Genomic DNA, 19,264 nt, shown 5'->3' with positions numbered 1-19,264 from the left:
CTTCTGAATCGTTTCTCTAAAGCTGCGTAGAGTCGAGCCTCCTGGGCTCTGCCTGCACAGCTAACAGCACTAGGTGGCGCCACTGTGTCAGCTCCTCTGTTTCCCTCCTCTTTGACTTTCTGTCTCCTTTCCCATGTTTTCAGCTCTGACTTTAGTGCTGTTCGGGCTTTTATCCAGTCACATCAAACTAAATAAAACGGATGCTTTTCTCACTTTGTTTTTTTTAACACGTCTTTAACAATTATACGTTCCAGGCCAAAGTTAATGTGAGCCTCGGAAGTCCCAGTGCTGTTTAAAGAGAGCGCCTGTGCGATCAGCCCAGTGCTAAACAGTGAGAAGAGCTGCTGCAGCCACTGAACCGTGGTCAGAGTGCTGCCTTGCTGCATGGATTCATGACGCTGTTTTGCCTGAACCCACTTTAAACTATCTGCGCTGTTTAAAGCTCTAGTTTGCCGCTTGTTTCTGGAACTCATGTGAGAGAAGCTGCTTGTTGTTGGGGGGTTTTAAACTATTTAATGCAACCAATATATAGAGTTTATCCAGAAGTCACGTGAACACACGGGGCTTCGTCCATTTTCTTTTTTTTCTTTTTTTTTTCCTTTTTTTTTTTTTAGGTCCTGACAAAGCTGCAAAAAGCACAACCATACAGAACCATACAGAACCAAACTCTCACGCCGGGCCACTAGGTGATAATGTTTAAATTATAAAACCCAAGAGGATACAAAGGAGGATTAATCTAGGCAGAGACAGACGGCAGGTCCAAAGGTCTAATTAATAAAAAAAATAATTGACGTTATTGATCTTCTCAATTACAAACATTTTCAGCAACAAAGAGTACCAATCTTTACAGGATTTTTAAAGATTTTAACTTTAAAGATTGTTACCATCCATTAGCTTTACCCGCTTATCCTTGCAGGGTGGGGGGGGGCTACCATGAATGGACACTCACGGCTCAGAGCAATTTAGTGTTGTGTTTGGACTGTGGGAGGAAGCCGGAGTACCCGGAGAGAACCCACACATGCACAGGGAGAACATGCAGAAAGACTCCAGGGCAGGATTTCAGCTCTTGCTGCAAGGCAGCAGTCCCACATCACTCTAGTTATAGTGATGGGCGTCTGCAAGATAGCTTGTGATGTCATTGTTTAACCACATTTTCAGTTTAAGTGTACAACAATACCTAAAAGTTTTAGTCTTTTTTTATCACTCGGATGACAGAGAGAACAGGCAGCATTAAAGTCTGTTACTATGAACAGGGTCTCAGACTAAACGCTAATCTGGATGCTCCTCATCCGTCGCAGAATCAGGGCCAATAACTCTGTGGCAGTGCACCGCTCAGCAGCCTTCAGCGAAACCAACGAAGCCACGACCGATGTTTCCTTATGGCAGCGCTGACCATCAGATGGGTGCAGAACAATTTGGGCTGAGGGATGTCAGTCAGCCAACTCTCAGCTGGACCCTTTAAAAGTCTCAGCAGCTGAGGGGACAGAAGGTCGAGCTTTAGGTGATCAATTAAATCAGATTGTTCACAGCAGGTCTGTCTGCTGGAGGAGAACCAGTTCGGTTTTTAGAAAAGGTTCCCGTGGGTTTTTTTTTTTTCTTACTGTGTTTTGACATTCTAGTCAGGCTTTTTGTTTTAAAAAGCCTAGACTCGGTCTGGGTGGTGGCGGCTGCTTCACAGCGTCCTGATCTCCTGAGCTGGAGGCCCAGAGCTCCACATGCAGAACATTATTTCTGTTTTCTCTGTAGTCCTTCACATACACAGGTACACCCAAATCACCCAGAATACACGTGGAAACCGATTGTTTTAGTAGGTCAGTTTAAAAAGTGCAACTCGTACACAGCCTTATTACACGCTGAGTGGTGTATCAGTTTGATGAGGAGCATAAATTCAGTCGCTGAGGAATACTCCGTAGGGTTGCTGTGGGCTTCAGGTCGGGGGAGCTTGCTGGCCATTAAAGCAGCTTTTGGTACCTTTGTAGTGTGCTGTCTCTGGTTGAGGACAACACAACAGCAGTCTGTGTGGTCTGGCTGTGGAGCCGCCGACACCAGCCGACACTCCTGAAGGAGGCTTTGCTTCACAATCCTCACAATTTTTCCTTCCACTAAACTTTCCTTTAACACATATGTGTATAGCCCTTTTTGAGCTTCCAGCTTCTTTTGCAGCGATGTTTGGTGTCTTACCCTTTATGGACTCAGAGATTATCAGCTGGACAGCCATAGAGTCAGCAGTCTTCCCTGTGGGCATGACCTTTCTTTAATAAAACTAAATGTCTTTTTATCAGATCTCCCAGGATGTTGAGAAAATTAATGTGGGGTTTCCGTTAGCTGTACAGCCAAAAGCAAAACAAAAGAAATACATTCTTAAAGAATGTAAAAACATCTGCTAATATGTAATGAGTTTCACTATATAAACTTAATTATTGAAATTAAATGAATGTTAAATGCCATAAATTTTAGGGCCCTGTTTTTGAATAAAGCAGGAATAAAAATTCCAAAAAAGTAAAAAAACAAAACAACTGGACTTTGTTTCTGAAGTTTGATGACGTTTCGCTTCCCATCCAGAAAGCTTTCTCATTTCAAATGTCTGGAGTAATGTGGAGCTCCAAGCTTTTTATTATTGCCCAATAAGAAATGAAACATCTTCAAACTTGGGAAAAAATAGTCCAGTTGTTTTGTTTTTTAACTTTTTTGGAATGACAAGGACCTGGATGACTGAGAATCTTCACCAGCAGGAATAAAATGTATAAGGTATAAAGATTAAAATGAAATTCTTATTAACAGACCAGCTTTGAAATCTAAAAATAAAACAAGCCAGAAAATTGTTCCTTCAGTTTATGCGCTTTGCTTCTACTGCCGCAGTTCATTAGGACACGGAGCAGGTCAGGCACATTATTGGACCTTTATTGTTTCAGAATGGTTTCCTCAAGATTCGTTTATGCAAATCTTTGCATCAATATTCAAAGAATTCTGGCTTTAAATTCTCATTGTTAAAATAATTCGTACACTTTTTGAAGGTTTTCGTGTATAAGGCAGCCTCTTGCTTCCTAACCATCAAGCAGCTCTTTCTGTGCTGTAGCTTTAAGATCAGCGAGGAGCTCGGGAGTTTTGCATGACCTGCTGCGTCTCCCAGATTTTCTCCTGCTGTTTTTTTGTTTTGTTTGTTTTGTTTTTTCCTCTCTTGTGTTTTCTGCCGTGGTGTTTGCTGCCGGCGTCCTCTCCTATCTTCTCTTCCTTTTAAATTCACATTTAGTCGCCCGTTGGCCTGAAAACGCTGTCATCCTCTTCCAGATGCAGAGCGAGCTGGATAAAAACATATCGAAGGAGCTGAGCAACGGTAAGCGCAAACCCTCCTCCTCGCCGTCTCGAAGGTGTGGGGCGAAGCTGCAGATGTTAACCCAGATGTTAATCTCTCCGGTCCGCAGCAGCCGCAGAGCTGGACGCCGCCTCGACCCGCTTGTCCCCGGTGGGCTCCGCCTCCGGGGTGGAGCTGGACCCCCTCAGCAGAGCGGCACAGCAGTATTTGGAGGTGCTGAAGAAGAACCACAGGATCTGACGACCCATATTTTATTTTTTTTTTACCTGTAAAGCCAAGACCAAGGATCAAACACTTCAAGGGTTTTTCTGTCCTGCGTCATGAGATAAATCCACTTTAATGCACGTTGCACTTACCCGCCCGGGCCTCTGGACGGGGACAACTAAAGACGACCTCAGAAGTATTTGTGTTTCTGGCTCGAGTTGAATTTTAGATTTTTAGTTGTGAATTTTGCGCTTGCAGGATTAACGCTTCCAATTGTTTGTATTTATCGTTCTTTTTTTTTTCTTTTTTTGCCAATTTGATATTTGGTACGTGCCATCCAATGGTGCAATATCCGTGTTAGTCCTCATTAAGGAACTGTGTCATCCTCTGTTTGTTTATTTATTGCTTCGCTTCATGAACACTATATACTTGAACACGACGAGCTGGAATTCTCTCCGGCTGTAATGACGAGTTTCAGCTTGTTGTTGATTCGCTTTAAGAGCCTGCCAGTTTATATTTTGTTCTGTTGTATGTGTTGTTGTTTTTTTTATCCTGAAATACTGTAAAGAAATAAATGACTTAACTTGGTGATGTTTCATTTGCTGCGACGGCGGTGGTGTAAAAGTTTGTATTCTGAATATATGGGTATGTAAGATTTAATAAATAGAAGAAAAGAAGTGTTATATGAAGGATTTTTGTCTCATTTCAAGCAATCGTTTTGTTTTTACAGTTTTTTTTTTCGTTAAAGGAGCAATAAGTAAAATTTCGTTATTTTAGATAGAACTAAAAAATAGTGATGTGAAGGGCTAAAAGCTAATATTTCAGATGGACTATGGTACGACGTCACACTATCTGTTGTTCCCCCGTGTTTTGTTTACATGGCCGGGCCGGCCGCATGTGCACGTACGCGCATGTGAACAGCTGCCACTCAGGGCTTAGCTCCGCCCTGCCCTAAAATACCACCATCAGAGCAGCATTGGAGCAACATGGCAGAGAGCTCCCCAGCAGATTAAAATGTTCTCTTGCTAACAGTATTATAAAGTTATGAGTTACTTCTTCACTAGAACTGTTCCTCTTTAAGGTGATGCGGTTTCTTTATCCTTTGGAAAGATGTGGGTAGGAGGCGATGGGTAAAGGAGGGGCTGGGTTGCTGCTTGGAGCCAGGTTTAGAGAGCTTGTTTTGGTCTACAGAGAGTGCTCAAGCACTACCTAGTGATGAAATATCGCTTATTGCTCATTTTAATGTTTTTTTAATTGTGGTGTCCCGCTACCGATACTGGTATCGAGCCTGGTACCAGCGTCAAGTACTCATTCTCGTACTTGTAAAAGTAGCCCGATACTATACGGTCTATATAGTGGTGCTATACACCAAGAGGTTGTTGGCTGACCCTCCAAAAGAAAAAAGAAGAGAGAAGATAATTCAAGCTCTAACTGAATTCATCGCCCGTAATGACCAATTGTTTTCAGTGGTCAATGATATTAAGTTATGTGCGATCTATAAATAACAATTTATTTAGTACTTTGTAATGGACAACTATCTAAACTGAAGTGCTTGTACTCACTCTGGAAAAACCTCTAGTTTTTAATGGAATTTATTTAATTTTAAGGAGATTGCGCTTATATTTATGGTGAAGCAGAAGATACAGAACAGTGTGCTGTATGTATTACAGCGAGATGCTGCTCCTCAGTTACGTACATCACAGTGATCTTATTTTATGCGGTCATGTAAAGAAAAGAAAAATCATGGCTACCCAGATCCTCCTGCGGCAAACCATTCCCAAACCATGACACTTCCACCCCAAGCCAAGCATGCCCCCTGTTTTGGTGTCTAAATCATAATAATTTAGAGCCATCAGTCCAAAGAACATTATTCCAGGAGTCCCGATCTATGTCCATGTTCTCAGGGGCCAACTTTTCTCTAAATGTTTTTATTTTTATAGCACCTTCCACAGATAAAAGTCATTCACAAAAAGCATACACATGAAAACACAGCTGAAATTAAGACTTGATTAAAAAGACTAAATAGCAAATGATCATTGAAAAATAAATACAATACAGATCTTGAGGAAAAGTATGTTTGAAAATGAATGTCTTGAGCTGCTTTTCAAACGAGTCCAGACTCTCAAAAGCAGGTAAAAACAAAGGATGCTCATTCCAGAGTCGAGGTGTAATAGCCTGGACAAAAGCAAGTTTGCCGGTTTGATGGCCTGAGGGTTCTTTGGCCATATCAGTAATTATCACTCCCACCACTAGAGGGCAGGCTTCGTTCTTTCGTGTGAAATTAACCAGCTCAAACTCGCTGTAAAACTCTGCTGTAAAGTCAGATAGCAGCACCAATGAGAGTTGCCAATAATGTCAAACACACACTGGGGATTTAAATCTAAAACGTGTTGTTGTTGTTTTTTGCCCCATTGAGTTAAGTTTTGTTCATCCTTCCTCAATTGGTTAGGATTTTGGAAAAGTTCAAGAAGGGGATTTAAACTGATAGTTCAAATGAAAATTCCTTCACATTAGCAATTTTTTTTTTACGAATGAATTTTATGGCTAGAAACTGCTTTCAACTATTGTGAACCCTATTATTGTATAGTTGAAAAGCTTCTTGCGTTTGTCTCTACCAGCTTTACACGTTCAGACACTGAAACAACCTTCATCATTTATCTAAGCGGCTCCAGCTCAGCCAGAATGGATGGAGAGCGTCTGTGAACAACAATTTTAACTCTTAATCACCTTTTCAGTTGGATGTCATTCTGGACTTTGACTAGGCCATTCTAATGCTTGAAAATGCCTTGATTTAAAGCATTTCATTGAACCCCCTAAAGCCCGGTCTGTCCTATATATATATATATATATATATATATATATATATATATATATATATATACAGCCTCTGACTGTCGGGGTCTGTGAGATTTTTCCCTCTGTGTGGTAGTATTCTTCCTCCATTAGATGGTGTCCAGTGAGCATGGTGGCTGGGTGAAGCACAGGTGTTCTCCATCAGACCTCATCAGCAGGAGAAGAAGAGGAGCCGGCTGCCAGCACTTCTTCCTCACAGTGATTCTAGCCTGTGCGCTCCTCACTTCCCCCAAGCGCTCGAACCCGCCTGCAAATCCTCCAGAAGACTCCCAGGTTCTCAAGTCCCAGCTGGCAGCCTCCAGGCTTTTGGCCTCAGTCCTCCTGCTATCGCTCATGGCTCACCCTCCACCGTGCTTCCCTTCTCAAGATCCGGATCCATTTGTAAACTCACCTTCCTGCAGGAACAGACCCCGCTCATCATCATCATCAAGTCCCTAACTCCATTCCTTCATCTGCTGCCTCTGGTCCGAGCTCCCATATTGTTTCAATAAACTTTGCAAAACTGTGTTCATCTCCTGAGTGTGTTCTGCATGTGGGTTAAATCACTGGCAAAAACCATGACACTCACAGGGTTGTTGTTTTTTTCCAGGGTTGTCCTGCATTTAGCTCCATCTATCTTGCCATCAACTCTGAGCAGCTTTGCTGATCCAGCTGGAGACAACTCATCCCCACAGCATCATCTCGCTACCAGCGTGCTTCAGTTCCACCCAGGAGACTGGTGTTGTAAACCTAAAACCTCATTTTTGTTTTAAAATGAAGTGTTACATGTTGACGGCAAGTTTAAAATGTTAGCCCATATGTGGCTTCAGGCTGGTAACTCGGATGACCGTTTCTCAACTCCATTGGTTTAAAAGGGTGGTTACGAAGAAGTTTTGCTAATATACAGAAGAAGGTGAACACATTAAAAGATAGCCATGGCTAAGAAACAAGGTAAAATAAGTGAATATAGTTGTTTTTTTTTTCTTTATGGTTTTTGTCTTTTCCTGGGGACGGCTGCTATCCTGGAACAAAGGCGTCTAATTTGTACCTATATATCCCAGTAAATGTTGTTTATTGTACACTGTATGAAAATGTATACGAGTGTTGGCCCTCATTCTGCAGAACCTGCTGAAGAACCCGGTGTTTGTCGCATGTAAATGAGAGATGCCGCTTGCCGTCGATCCTTGACGCTCAACCATTTTCAACCCTAACTCTCATTAGTTGTGTTTTGATGTTCTTTAAAACTCCCCTTCCTCCTCCTCCTCCTCCTCCTCCTCCTCCTCCCGCGTTCACAAACACGTGAAACCTGATGGTAGGCGCTGGTTTAAAAACAATTCTCCTCCTTATTAAGACGAGACGGCGTGTTTATGATCGTCCCCCCCCCTTGTGTGTCTCTCTTAGCTTTGATCCGTCCTCTCTGCGTCAGCCTCAAATGTTAGATATTCAAATCTTGTTACATTTATTTTTGTTTCCTTTATAGCAGATGGGCACATCTGACAGACTGACTATTAGGTGTTATTTTTCGCCCCCCCCCCCCCCCCTTTTATTTTTTTATACAGACGCCACTTCATGCTGCATGTATAAACCATGTTTTGATTGAGGAGGTTACAGTCGTTGTCATGCAGCTCTGGAGGCAGCTGGGAATACAAATAGGCAGAGAGTGAATAAAGAGGAGCTCTTTTTTTTTTTAAGATAACTCAGGTTGAAAACAATCTGCTCTTCATTGGGTCATCCTCTGTCTGTAAAGCTCAGTCTCGTCGTTTCTAACTAGCTGTCCAGCAGCTGTTAGAGAAACACGGTGTCGGCTTAAAGCCTCCATAATGCCTGGCGGGGCTCATCGTTAGGTTATGGCTGTCTCTTTCAACCCGGTCAGAGCAGACGGAGGATTCGTTTTTGTCGAGTTGCGCCGCTGATTCTGCCTTGGATTTAGGTTTGGACTTTTCCTGGACCGCCCTAACACGAGAATATGCTTTGATGGAAAGCATCTTGTTGTAGGTCTGTCTCTCCGTGCTGCGGGAAGATAAGTAACCCCCACAGGATGACGCTGCCACCGCCAAGCCTCATAATAGGGAGGATTTGTTCAGGGTTCAGTGTCAGTTCTTTGCCACATAGTATTTTTTTTTTCCTCACATTTAAGCCAAACAGAGATTTTGGTCTCATCTGACCAAAGCACCTTCTAATGGTTTTCTGCTGACAGGTCTGTTTGCTCTGTCAGCAGATTCTCCCAGCCGGGCGGCGGCTCTCTGAACCTTTGGGCCTCCACCTCCGATCAGCTTGGTTTGGCGTCCATGTGTCGGTACGGCTTCACCCAGTCTACATTCTTCCCATCTTCAGACTGAATTGAACAGAAACGGTTCCAATCCCCATCAAATGTCTACCGATGACCTCTGTTACTTTAACTCCAAAAGCACGCCGCTTCCCGCGTGTTCGCAGATTACAGCTTTGACTTCTTTCCTGCGCGACATTTTGCAGCTACAGAACGGGGCAACTTGCGGAACTTGTCGTCTCTGCCTCTAAATCCCTTTTCGTGTTTGTCAAACACAGGCGCTTTTAAAGACAAAGAAGACGCTCGTTGTCTCCGGATCTCAGAAGATCTGAGCGGGCTCCATTAAAAGCGGCGGCGCGAGATGACAGCAAAAGAGGCCGAGCAAACAGCCAAAAATAAGATCTTAAGTGCCGATAAAGACGACGCTTGTCAGCCTGTCCGGGGGAGCAAAGAGGCTCGTTTAAACCACGTGGGAGCGAGGAAATCGGATTTAGGCGTCTCTTTTAGCGCGATGCATTCGGGTTCTGCTGGGGACGACAGACTGCGGCGATGTCTAATTTAGAGCACGCTGTACGGGCGGCGACCAAATAAGTAAAATGTTCCTAAAATATGTGTATTTGTCCTTGATTTGAGCAGGTAAATAAGATGGTTTGCCAATGGAATGAGATTTTTGACCTTAAAATAGAACCAACTCATCTCCATCATCTTATTTCAAGTGCAGAATGTCTAATTATCTTATATTAGGGGTCAAAATACTCATTCCATTGGCAAATAATCTTTTTTACCTGCTCAAATCAAGGACAAATACACTAACTTTAGGAACATTTAACTTATTTTTAGTTCCGGTTTTGCGGTGTGTTCTCTCCTTCACCCGCAGCAGAGGTCTCCTTTGGCTCGACACGGTCAACGCAGCAACACACATGGACCCTCAGCGACCGCGGGTCTTTGCCCCTAGCAAGATTCATCGTGTCCCTTGAACTTTTCCACATTTTCTCATGTTACAACCACCAACATCCGTGTGTTTGGTTGAGATTTCATGTGACAGGCCGACGCAAAGTAGGAAAATACTGTTTTTGCCTTGCAGAAGCAGGATTTTTTTAGGACACCGGCAGTGGCGGTTCTAGACTCAATTTACCAGGGGGGCCAAGGTGGAGCCAGTGTTTTTTCACAGGGCCACAGAAGAAAAAAAATGAAACAATAAAATGGCAATATTTAACTGTGTAAAATAATATTAAGTGAGGCACTTGTGGCTCTGGAACGGCAGGTTTCAGACCCCTGATCTAGCAGTTGAAAACTTTGCCCCCTGCTCAATACGGCTAAAGCTAAACGTGAAACATCTTAATTTTTATATCCTTCTTAGAGTAAAGCTGTATAGGTAAAAGATAAAATTGGTCAAAGTGACCAACCAGTTATGATTTCTTTGCCATTGCAAGTAATTATTAGAAGTGTATTTAATGTTATGTCTTTAGTACAGGGGCCATAACAGGGGCCAGGACCAGTTCTACAGGGGCATGGGCCCCTGTTGGCCCCTATCTAGAACCGCCCCTGGACACCGGTATACATTCCGCCATAAGTAATGGCTAGATTTGACTGCCTAAGACTGCGCAGGTCATGGCCCGTGTAGGCAGTTTAGTTCTTTTTTTAGCCACCTCAAAAACAGACAAATTTTCAATTTATTGAAGATAAGTGCAAAACTTTTTTTGTTTTGTTTCCAACGCTGTGCATCCCATCACAAGGCCTAGCTGCGGTGGCAGATCTCGCAGCAGTCCAGGCAGAACTCCAGGCACTCGGTGGGCTCGCAGCAGGACTCGAACAGCGCCGAGTGGCAGTGGGCGGGGCAGCCGAGCTCCTCGGCGGGCGTGTCCAGGACGGCCGAGCAGCAGCGGGCGCAGCCGTGGCAGCAGCAGGGCGAGCAGAGGCCCAGAAGGCAGCAGGAGGAGCAGGCCTCCAGCAGACCCAGGAGCGCCGCAGAGAAGCGGCACCACAGGCACGCCAGCAGCAGCTGGAAGCAGGAGTCTGTGGGGCGTCGAGACGAGCAGAAAGTAACTGATGATGCTGCAGCACAGAAAACCCCATCAGGTCACAGAGCAGCTGCTGTGATTCCTGAAAGCCCCTTTTTTTAAATATGATAACAAAAGCAGGGATTAGCAACCCTATTAACCCAAATTAATCTCTCGCGTTGTTTGTTTGTGGTGTCGAGCAGAAGTTGAAAGAGAAAATCTTGTGCAGCAGTGATCAAGTGTGATTGTGTTTACTTAATCACCGCTTTGTTCAGTCCTCCAGGGAAAATCAAAAAAAAAAAAAGGCCACAGAGGCTTGGAGGGATAAAAAAAAAAAAAAAAAAAACAATCAGGAAGAAGCTGTCACATGATAATTGCTCCGCTGCCCAAATTAGGCACAGACGAAATTGCATATATTAACCTCATCGTGTGCTGCGGTGCATAACGTGCGCTCCTACTTGCTTTACTGTTATTTATTTTATTTTTTTTCATCTGCACAAGGACCACAGGAGAGCGAGCTGATGCAAATCCAGCTGTTTTATCCTGTTTACTCAAGGAAGCCTGCAAAAAAAAAGAGGTGGCAGTATTCCCCGCGGAGTGGGGTTCAACATTTTCCTCCTCATTCCGCTGATTTATACACACCCCGCATATAAGGTATGCTAATGCTCGGGCGTAGATGAAAAAAGGGAGCGTGGTGTGTGGCTCCTGAATTGATTTGATGTATAGCTTCACAGCCATAACAACATGAATCTGCTGGTAAACAAGCAGCAGGCCGTCGCAGGCACCCGTGGAGTTAGTGGGAGGGAAGCTGGGTGTGCTGGAAAACTTAGAGAAGCATTGTTTGGATGAAATGTGGTCCAACCAATAGAGGATATTAGGTTTTTTTTTTTAAGATTTTGCTGTAAGGATCAAATAATTAATGAACGAGATAACCACTTTATTGAATTTTGTCCTTATTTAGCTCATTTAATATTTTTATTCAGCCCTAACTATGGCTGGCATGTTAAAGCTGGAAACGTCAGTCTACTTTGTTGGGATTTTATTTGATAGGCCAACAGGAAGTGGATCGGTATATGGCTTCAAAAGATTTGCAAATAAAAATCTGAGAAGTGTGTCTTACATTTTTTTTTTGTTTTTTCACCCATACCTTGTAAAACTTGCAAAGATTGTAAAGCTTTAACGGATCTGCAGGTCTATTGAGACACGTCTCTACCAGCGCTACAAATCCAGTGCGTTTTTTTTTTTGCCCGTTCTTCTTTGCAAACATCTCAAGCTCGGTCAGATTGGATGCAGGGCATCTGTTAACACCAGCCTTCAAGTCTAAACACAGATTCTCTGTGTTATTAAGGTCAGGACTTTGACTAGGCCATTCTAACAGATGAATACGCTTGAATCTAAGCAATTCTACTGTAGCTCTGGTTCTTCTGTTGGACGGTGGACCACAGTCCCTGTCTTTGGTCTCTACAGCTGTTCTCCGGTAATTAGCTCCATCATTTCCTGTGGAGTCCTACCAGCCTTCCCCTCCCTGCTGAGGAAAATCATCCCCGCAGCATGATGCTCCCACTTCCATGTTTTACTGTTAGCATGGTAGGTTGAGTTTTCTGCAACACATACAGTGTTTTGTTGCACAAAGGTTAAATAGTGGTCTCATCCGACAACTTTCTCATGTTTTGTGTGTCTCCTAAATAACACTGGTGGGCTTTGGGAGGAACTTGATGCACTGGATTTTATTTAAAGGTGCTATGATAAAACTAATTATAAATACTGTAAGCTCCCTCTCTTCTTTACTTTTCAAAGAACAGCCGACCTGTTGACAATCCAGCTATTTATTCCTTTTTACAATTTTTTTTTTTTTTTAAATTTGGACCAAAAATCCCAAAACAAACAAAAGAAATGAAAATGAAAGAAATTGCACAAGTTGTAATCTTTCATTATCTGAAAGCTGTTTAAAACAATCTATTTAATTTTGGTAACTTTAAAATTTGGTCGCAGCTGTGGAACAACCTGTAAAATCTGTCCAGCTTTCTTCAGACGGATTCATCTAATATTCATATTGAGATGCATTCATGCTAGGTGGTCGTTTAACTTCCTGTTCATGTAGGTCTACAGTATTGAAGCAGGACACATATAGTGGAGGTTACCTGCAGGCGTAGGAGCCGCCTGGTGGGATCCAGCCCCGCCTCTCTTGCTCCGCCTTCTGCCTTTGCCTTTGGCGCCGCTGTGCGCCGACGCCTCTGATCCCTGCGCTCGGCTGGGAGTCGGCGAGGCAGATCTCAGTCTGTTTTCAGGGAGCGGGAGGCCGCACAGAGGGCACGTTGGCCTCAGGAGGTCACGCTGAGCCTTCTGTGACGCGTCCGGGTCCTGAGAGGCCTCTGTTCCAGGAGCGGGGGCCGGCAGAGGCTGGGCTGTGGCGTGCACAGAAACACAGGAGAGCATGGCGTGATGATAAAGTTGGATAAGGATGCTCCTCGGTGATTCATTTGGCTCGCAGAGGTCCACGATGCTTGGTGCAAAACACTTTCATACATGAAGTTGTTATTTATTCAAGTACATTTTTCTCTATAACGTCCTTTTAGTATAAAAAAATCCTTCTGCCATAGCTGACAACTCATAAAACAAGAGTTGGTACGAAGTATGCTGTCCTAAGATGCAGTCATCTACTGAAAACACACGTGAAGGATAAAATGGCAAGATTTGAAGATTTTTTTAAACTGCCCCTTATAATATTGTGCCAGGAAAAGTTAGTTATCAATCCCCCCACCCCCAAAAACACACACACACACTGAAATACCTCACATTTTGTCTCCTGGTTATACAGTAAGCAGTAATCTCTCAGTATAAATCCAGCGTTTCTGTGAAGGTTTGTTAGAGAACATCAGCGAGCAAACGGCATCATGAAGACCAAGGAACACAGCAGACAGGTCAGGGTGGGAGGTTTTGGGGAGGTTTAAAGCACGGTTAGGTTATTAAACAATAGGAAGGATCTTTGAACATCTCCCAGAGCTGTGTTCAGTCCATCATCCAGAACCAGAAATAATGTGATTGATCGGAAAATCCCCCATGGCATAACCGTCCACTTTGACCAACCAGGCTGGGCAAGGAGTTCATCGATCAGAGAAGCAGCCAAGAGGCCTGTGGTATCTTTGGAGGAGCTGCAGGGATTCACAGCTCAGGAAGGAGAAACTTCAGACAGGAGTATTAGCAGTCGTGTGAATGGTTGTAGCGTGACTCATGGGAAAAAGATCAAGGGGTGTGAAAACTTTTTGACGCCCTAATCTGTTGTTTCAAACAGAAAGAACAGTTTTACTGGAAAGCTGTTTTGTAATCCGGTGTTCCCTAAGATATCAGCACAGCAAGTCAGATTTTCAGTTTTTCTAATCCAACATTATGGGAGCAAGAGGCCAACCAGCCCATGATCTGTGAGGACGTCATCATCAGCTGCCCGGCCAAATACAGCGAGTTCATCTGAAGCTGTTTAACACACGACTGATTTTAATTCATGTGAAAGTATGAGCCTTATTCAAACTGAACTTTTAACCAAATGATTTATTCACATAATTCAAGAGTACGGATTTCTCATTAAGTACAAACAGCGTAAAAGTGTTTGGGCTGCACTGTTTTCACCTGGGCCTCATGGTTTCCCTGTGCACCGCGGCCCATGATGGTGGTATTTCCTCTGCTAATGGGGTCACTCGCTCAAAGGATTTCCTCGTCCGATCTTAAAGATGCGGCTCGCTCAGGCTACTCAGCAGAAAGCCCAGTCGGCTGCGTGGTCGGATAATATCTACAGTCATGTTCAGGATAAGGCTCTGTCAAAGCACGTTCACAAAAAAAATAACCTCCTCCCACTCAGCCTGGCGGGTTGACCCGGCTTTATAAATGTCGCTGCCCTCGTGTTATTCGCAGAGATCTACTGAAAACTGGCCTTCAGAGGAGTGAACCCACACTGCCAGTAATTCACTTTTTTTTTAAAGCTGAAGGCTAAATTAAAGAATCAGGACCTTACGTAGACAGAATCCCTGTTATGACGGAGCCGCCTTGGCTCAAGTTTATCAGAAACTTTAAATCCCCAATAAATGAGGACAGTGACAAGCAAACCGGTTTTAATCTGAGAAATATGACGGGAAACAGACTGTGTGCATCACCTGTGCTGTATAATAAAAGCTAGTTTTTAATTACATCTGCTAGGTCTATGTGTTTTATATATATATATATATATATATATATATATATATATATATATATATATATATATATATATATATATATATATATATATTGTACATATATACACAATATATATATTGTACATAGGGCTGGGCAAGTTAACGCGTTAATTTCGCGTTAATTCATTAGACTATTAACGGCGATATTTATTTTATCGCGCATTAACGCATGTCAGCTTTCAGTCAGTGTCAGTCAGCACGCGCGCTGACTGCAGCGCGCTGTCACGGCAGCACTCTCTCACTCCCCCTCCCCTCTCGTACATGGCTCAGCGGCGCCAGCCAATCAGCACGCAGACTCAGCCTGGCCCGCGCACTCAGCTCTCACACAAACTTAATACACAAACAGCTGAGAGAGAACGCAGCAGCGAAAAAACATGAACAGAGGAAGTAGCACCGTTCGGCTTTATTTTAATACCGTAAATGAAATCAAGCTGTATGTTTTGTAAAAAGCCGGTTCATTTCAGTGGAAACACAACAAATTTATCTAAGCACGTGAAAAAACATGAAAACGTCGAGCCCCAGAAACGGAGAGAGGAGACGAAACTTCTCTCACTGCCCCGACAGACCCACAGACGTCTCTGACTGAGGCGTTTCAGTCCTCCAGGGAACATCCAGGTAGATCAGTGGATGGATGGATGGATGGATGGATGTTACTGGAGCCCACACATAACATGTAATTAAGACCTTGAAAGAACCTAGTACATATATTAAAAAGTGTTATTTAAGATAAGATAACATTAGCTAATCCTTTTTTTATCCCACGACGGGGAAATTTATAGGATTAAAGCAACAGGCAGGTGCACACAACACAGACAAAATTACATAAGGATTGAAATATATAAGAGGTGGATTAGCGAAAAAACACTCAACATAACATTATTATTATTATTATTATTATTATTATTATTAAATTGTAATAATAAAATAAAAACCACAAAACCCAAAAGGTCAACAGTTTCATGATACATCAAGCTTAGGGACTGGCTAATATACAGCAGGTCAAAAAAGGCCATATTTTGGCTGCAGTGCTTGTTCTCTTATGAAGAAAAGATCAACTAGTGCACTAAATTCAATAGATGGGTTGAAAATATCCAGTATAAAATAAGTGGTACAAATGTTACAACACTTTTGTTCATATGGCAGCAGAACATTAAAATAAAAGTGCTCTTTACACTACTTTTGAATTCATTCTTGGAGTTTGTAAATACAATGCGATTAATCGCGATTAATCGCGATTAATCAGGGCGATTAATCGCGATTAAATATTTTAATTGTTGCCCAGCCCTAATTGTACATATATATATTGTGTATTTTGGACACATTTTTAGCGCGATCACGCATGACAGTCAGAAATCCGATCTTTTCCTTATCAAAGAACGCACTCACACCAACCAGCCAACAGGTCGTGTTAACAGGAACACTCTTTGGTGTGAACGCTTCAAGAAAACAGCTTTACCATTCAATTATTTAAGAATATATTTAATGCATCAATAATGGATTTAATTGAGTCACAATGTATGTATGTATTTATTTATTTATTGGAAATGTTTCTAACTTTATCTTATTAATGACACATAGTATAGATAATTATTTATTGTAATTTGGCACTTTTAACCCTCCATACAGTTCGATTAAAGCTATTTAAAAGGAAAAGTGTGTTTTCTACTGCCTGTTGAGACTGCAGATTAAATGCACTATTCAGTAAAGCCCTGTCAGGCTTTGTGTTGTTACATCAATGTTATTTATTTTAAAGAGGCCTGAAAAATGTCGTCTTCCCTGAGAATGCATACTAAAACTTTGGCATTCAAGGAACAGCTGGATTATTAAAATGTCTTTTTAATAAAGGGTTTTTACAGACGACATACGTCCTATTAGTACAAATCACTAAATTATATTATATGCTGATTATGGCAATTATAAATTATATCAATAATCTCACCAAAACTAACCTAAAATTACAAAAGGATAAACTCAAACTGACACATTAAGAGTGAAATTGCAGGATAAAATTACAATGTCTGCTGGCCACTACTCTGTGGCACAAAATCTGAAGAAAAAACAACAAGGCACAGCAGGACCTGATGTTGCACTTGCACAATTATATTTCTTACACTGATGAGACACAGATTCCTATTTGAAATATGGTGAGAAAACTATTAGTTTAAGAGTTTTATCTTGAAAAAAAAGTGTATTGTTTTTTTTTTGTATAGATTTGTTTTTGTGGCCTTCCCAACATGAAACAAGCAACAAGCACTGGAAACCACAAACTATTGCAGGTATTTGAACTGAAACAAAACGAATAATCTGCAGCACAAACGATTCAGCCGGCTGAGAAGGCGTCGTTCCTCAGAACAAAGATGTTTTTGTATCTATGAAGACAGAATGGACCCCCTCTCCAACCTATTTTAGCTTTAAACCATCAGTACTTGCCCTCAGTGGCGCTGCTCGGCTCTCCCTCGTCTCCGCAGACATTTCCCCCTGACGGCATGTTGCTCTCCCTCACTTTGTTGCAGGACCTTCTTCAGCCTCCTGCCTTTTGTCCAGAGCCAGGGGTCAGGAAGCCCCCGCAGCAACACCCAACGCGCTGACATGAGTCACCGCTCAGGAGCCTGTGTGAGTGGGAGTGGGTTTTCTTATTGTTCTGTCGCCGCCTCAACAACACACTCCACTTCCCAACAAAGCCCCCGCAGCGGACGCTCCAGCCCGGGCCGGCCAGAAAAACGGCTCAGGAGGACGGGGTCGCCCTGTCGTTTCTGCTTTCCGTCACCTAACACGACGGAGACACATGCCGCACAAGCGTGGCAACTAATAACGGCTGTATAACAAAACACTAATAGCTACTAGGCCTGCAGTAATAACCATAAACGCTGCAGAATAGCCCACGTCATGGCTTTGTTCAAATAATCTTGATTTTGTTTTGGTTTTTTTAGGAGGAATCTGTGAACGATAATCAGAATTTAGGAGTTACTTACCTATCCACACTCAGCAGGGGGTACGTGCCACCTAACAGGTTTACATGCTGTACAGTTAAATCACTTTGTTTGTTTTTTAACAGCGCTTTGTGAAATACCACTAGAGCTTTCCCACATTTTTTTTGCCATTACGTGTGCAAACTTCAGCCCATTTCTGAAAAGTGCGGCCTGCGTTTTTTTATCCAAGGTGCCGCGGCCTCTAAAGGGCTTTCTTTCAGGAGTTTCACTGTGTTGGCCTCCATAGACCTCTGACCAGCTGGGCGCCCCTGCTGCAGAGAAGCATGGCCACCACACAGCATGGATACTGCCACCGGTTTTCACGGTGGATACCGTCTGATCAGCACGGTCAGCTTTTTTCCAGAGCGCTCCGTCCCCTTCACAGCTCCTGGCTAAGCTAAAACAGAGGCTGAAGGAGCCGCAGAGAGATGCTCCTCCAGAGGTTTCGTGGTCCTCTGCTGCTGATCAAACATCTCCTCGCCCAGCCCGCGGATGGCTACGTCTCGGTAGGTTTGCAGCCGTACCGCACTCCGTTCATTTTTCAGATGATGCATTTATGAGATGTCCAGAGGTTAGGATGTTGCTTTATCTAATTTAGGGCCATCTAAGTAGAGGCAGCTGAATAGAACTCCACGCCCTGCATTTTGGATGTTTTTATTTGTAAAAAAAAAAAAAAAAAAAAAAAAAAAAACACACACAAAGAAGAAAATGAAAACCATGTATGATGTTCCTTCCAGGTCCTAATTATGCACTATTTTGTGTTACCGTCACATAAAAACCCAAACTGTGGTATGTAGATCATCAGTGCTGATGCCAATAAAGCCCTTTCTAAAAAGAAAAAATGCCATTTTAACACAAAAACATCCTTCTGCAAACCAATTTATGCTTCTTTAAATCCCAAATTTTACTCAATGAATCCTGTAAACCAGGGATCTTCAAGTCTAGTCCTCGAGGTCCAGAGTCCTGCAACTTTTATCTGAGTCAAATAATCAGAATACCGAGGAGTTGGTTCAGTCATTTGATTCAGTTGTGTTGGACCAGGGACACATCTGAAAGTTGACTAGAATTGGTGAGAACTTCCCAGACAATATCATTAAAACACAGCATAAATTGCCAAAGATAAATATCTAAAACATCAGAAAAGCACAGCTTACCCTAGTATTCCTGCAGACGAGCTCTCGAAGAACTGATTGATCCCATGAAGGACGGCATTATTATTATTTCTTTGTTGATGAGACAATTTTGAATTGGCTATTGAAATAAAAATAAAAGTGCTGTCGCAAGTGTTGTACTCGCTAACATGTTGGTGTGCCTGCCTCTCGCAGCACATCAAAGCAACGCTTAAGTGAAGCCGTTGGAGTTGTCGAAGCGCGATGCCAACTTTCAGTCAGCAAGCACGCCGAGTGGAGTGGCAATCAGAGAGGGGGGGTGTCAGGCGGCGGGCTGACAGTGAA

At 42.9% G+C, this 19,264-nt stretch overlaps 2 protein-coding genes across 15 annotated transcripts in view; one reads left to right on the top strand and one right to left on the bottom strand.

Moving 5' to 3' along the window:
* Window positions 1–4,202, top strand: part of si:ch211-272n13.3 (ankyrin repeat domain-containing protein 26) — a 42,444-nt gene extending 38,242 nt beyond the window's left edge. For 13 of the 14 annotated variants that reach the window (XM_036132534.1, XM_036132533.1, XM_036132531.1 and 10 more), the window contains 2 exons: window positions 3,289–3,334; window positions 3,423–4,202. In XM_036132534.1, the coding sequence (XP_035988427.1) occupies window positions 3,289–3,334; window positions 3,423–3,553 (177 nt within the window). In that variant the 3' untranslated portion in view covers window positions 3,554–4,202. The remainder of the gene's footprint in view (window positions 1–3,288; window positions 3,335–3,422) is intronic. The other variant, XR_004929698.1, reaches the window with a different exon arrangement.
* Window positions 4,203–10,288: 6,086 nt separating this feature from the next.
* Window positions 10,289–17,542, bottom strand: LOC105929501 (myoD family inhibitor domain-containing protein). Its single transcript, XM_021319177.2, has 3 exons — window positions 17,272–17,542; window positions 12,757–13,020; window positions 10,289–10,631 (listed from the first exon to the last, which is right to left on the bottom strand). Exons 1-3 carry the CDS (start codon window positions 17,327–17,329, stop codon window positions 10,354–10,356), a joined length of 600 nt encoding a protein of 199 aa, XP_021174852.2. The 5' UTR covers window positions 17,330–17,542; the 3' UTR covers window positions 10,289–10,353.
* Window positions 17,543–19,264: the final 1,722 nt, after the last annotated feature.

This window comes from Fundulus heteroclitus, unplaced genomic scaffold (genome assembly GCF_011125445.2).
Source record: "Fundulus heteroclitus isolate FHET01 unplaced genomic scaffold, MU-UCD_Fhet_4.1 scaffold_52, whole genome shotgun sequence".
NCBI lineage: Eukaryota > Metazoa > Chordata > Actinopteri > Cyprinodontiformes > Fundulidae > Fundulus > Fundulus heteroclitus.
This window is presented reverse-complemented; position numbering and strand designations above follow the sequence as displayed.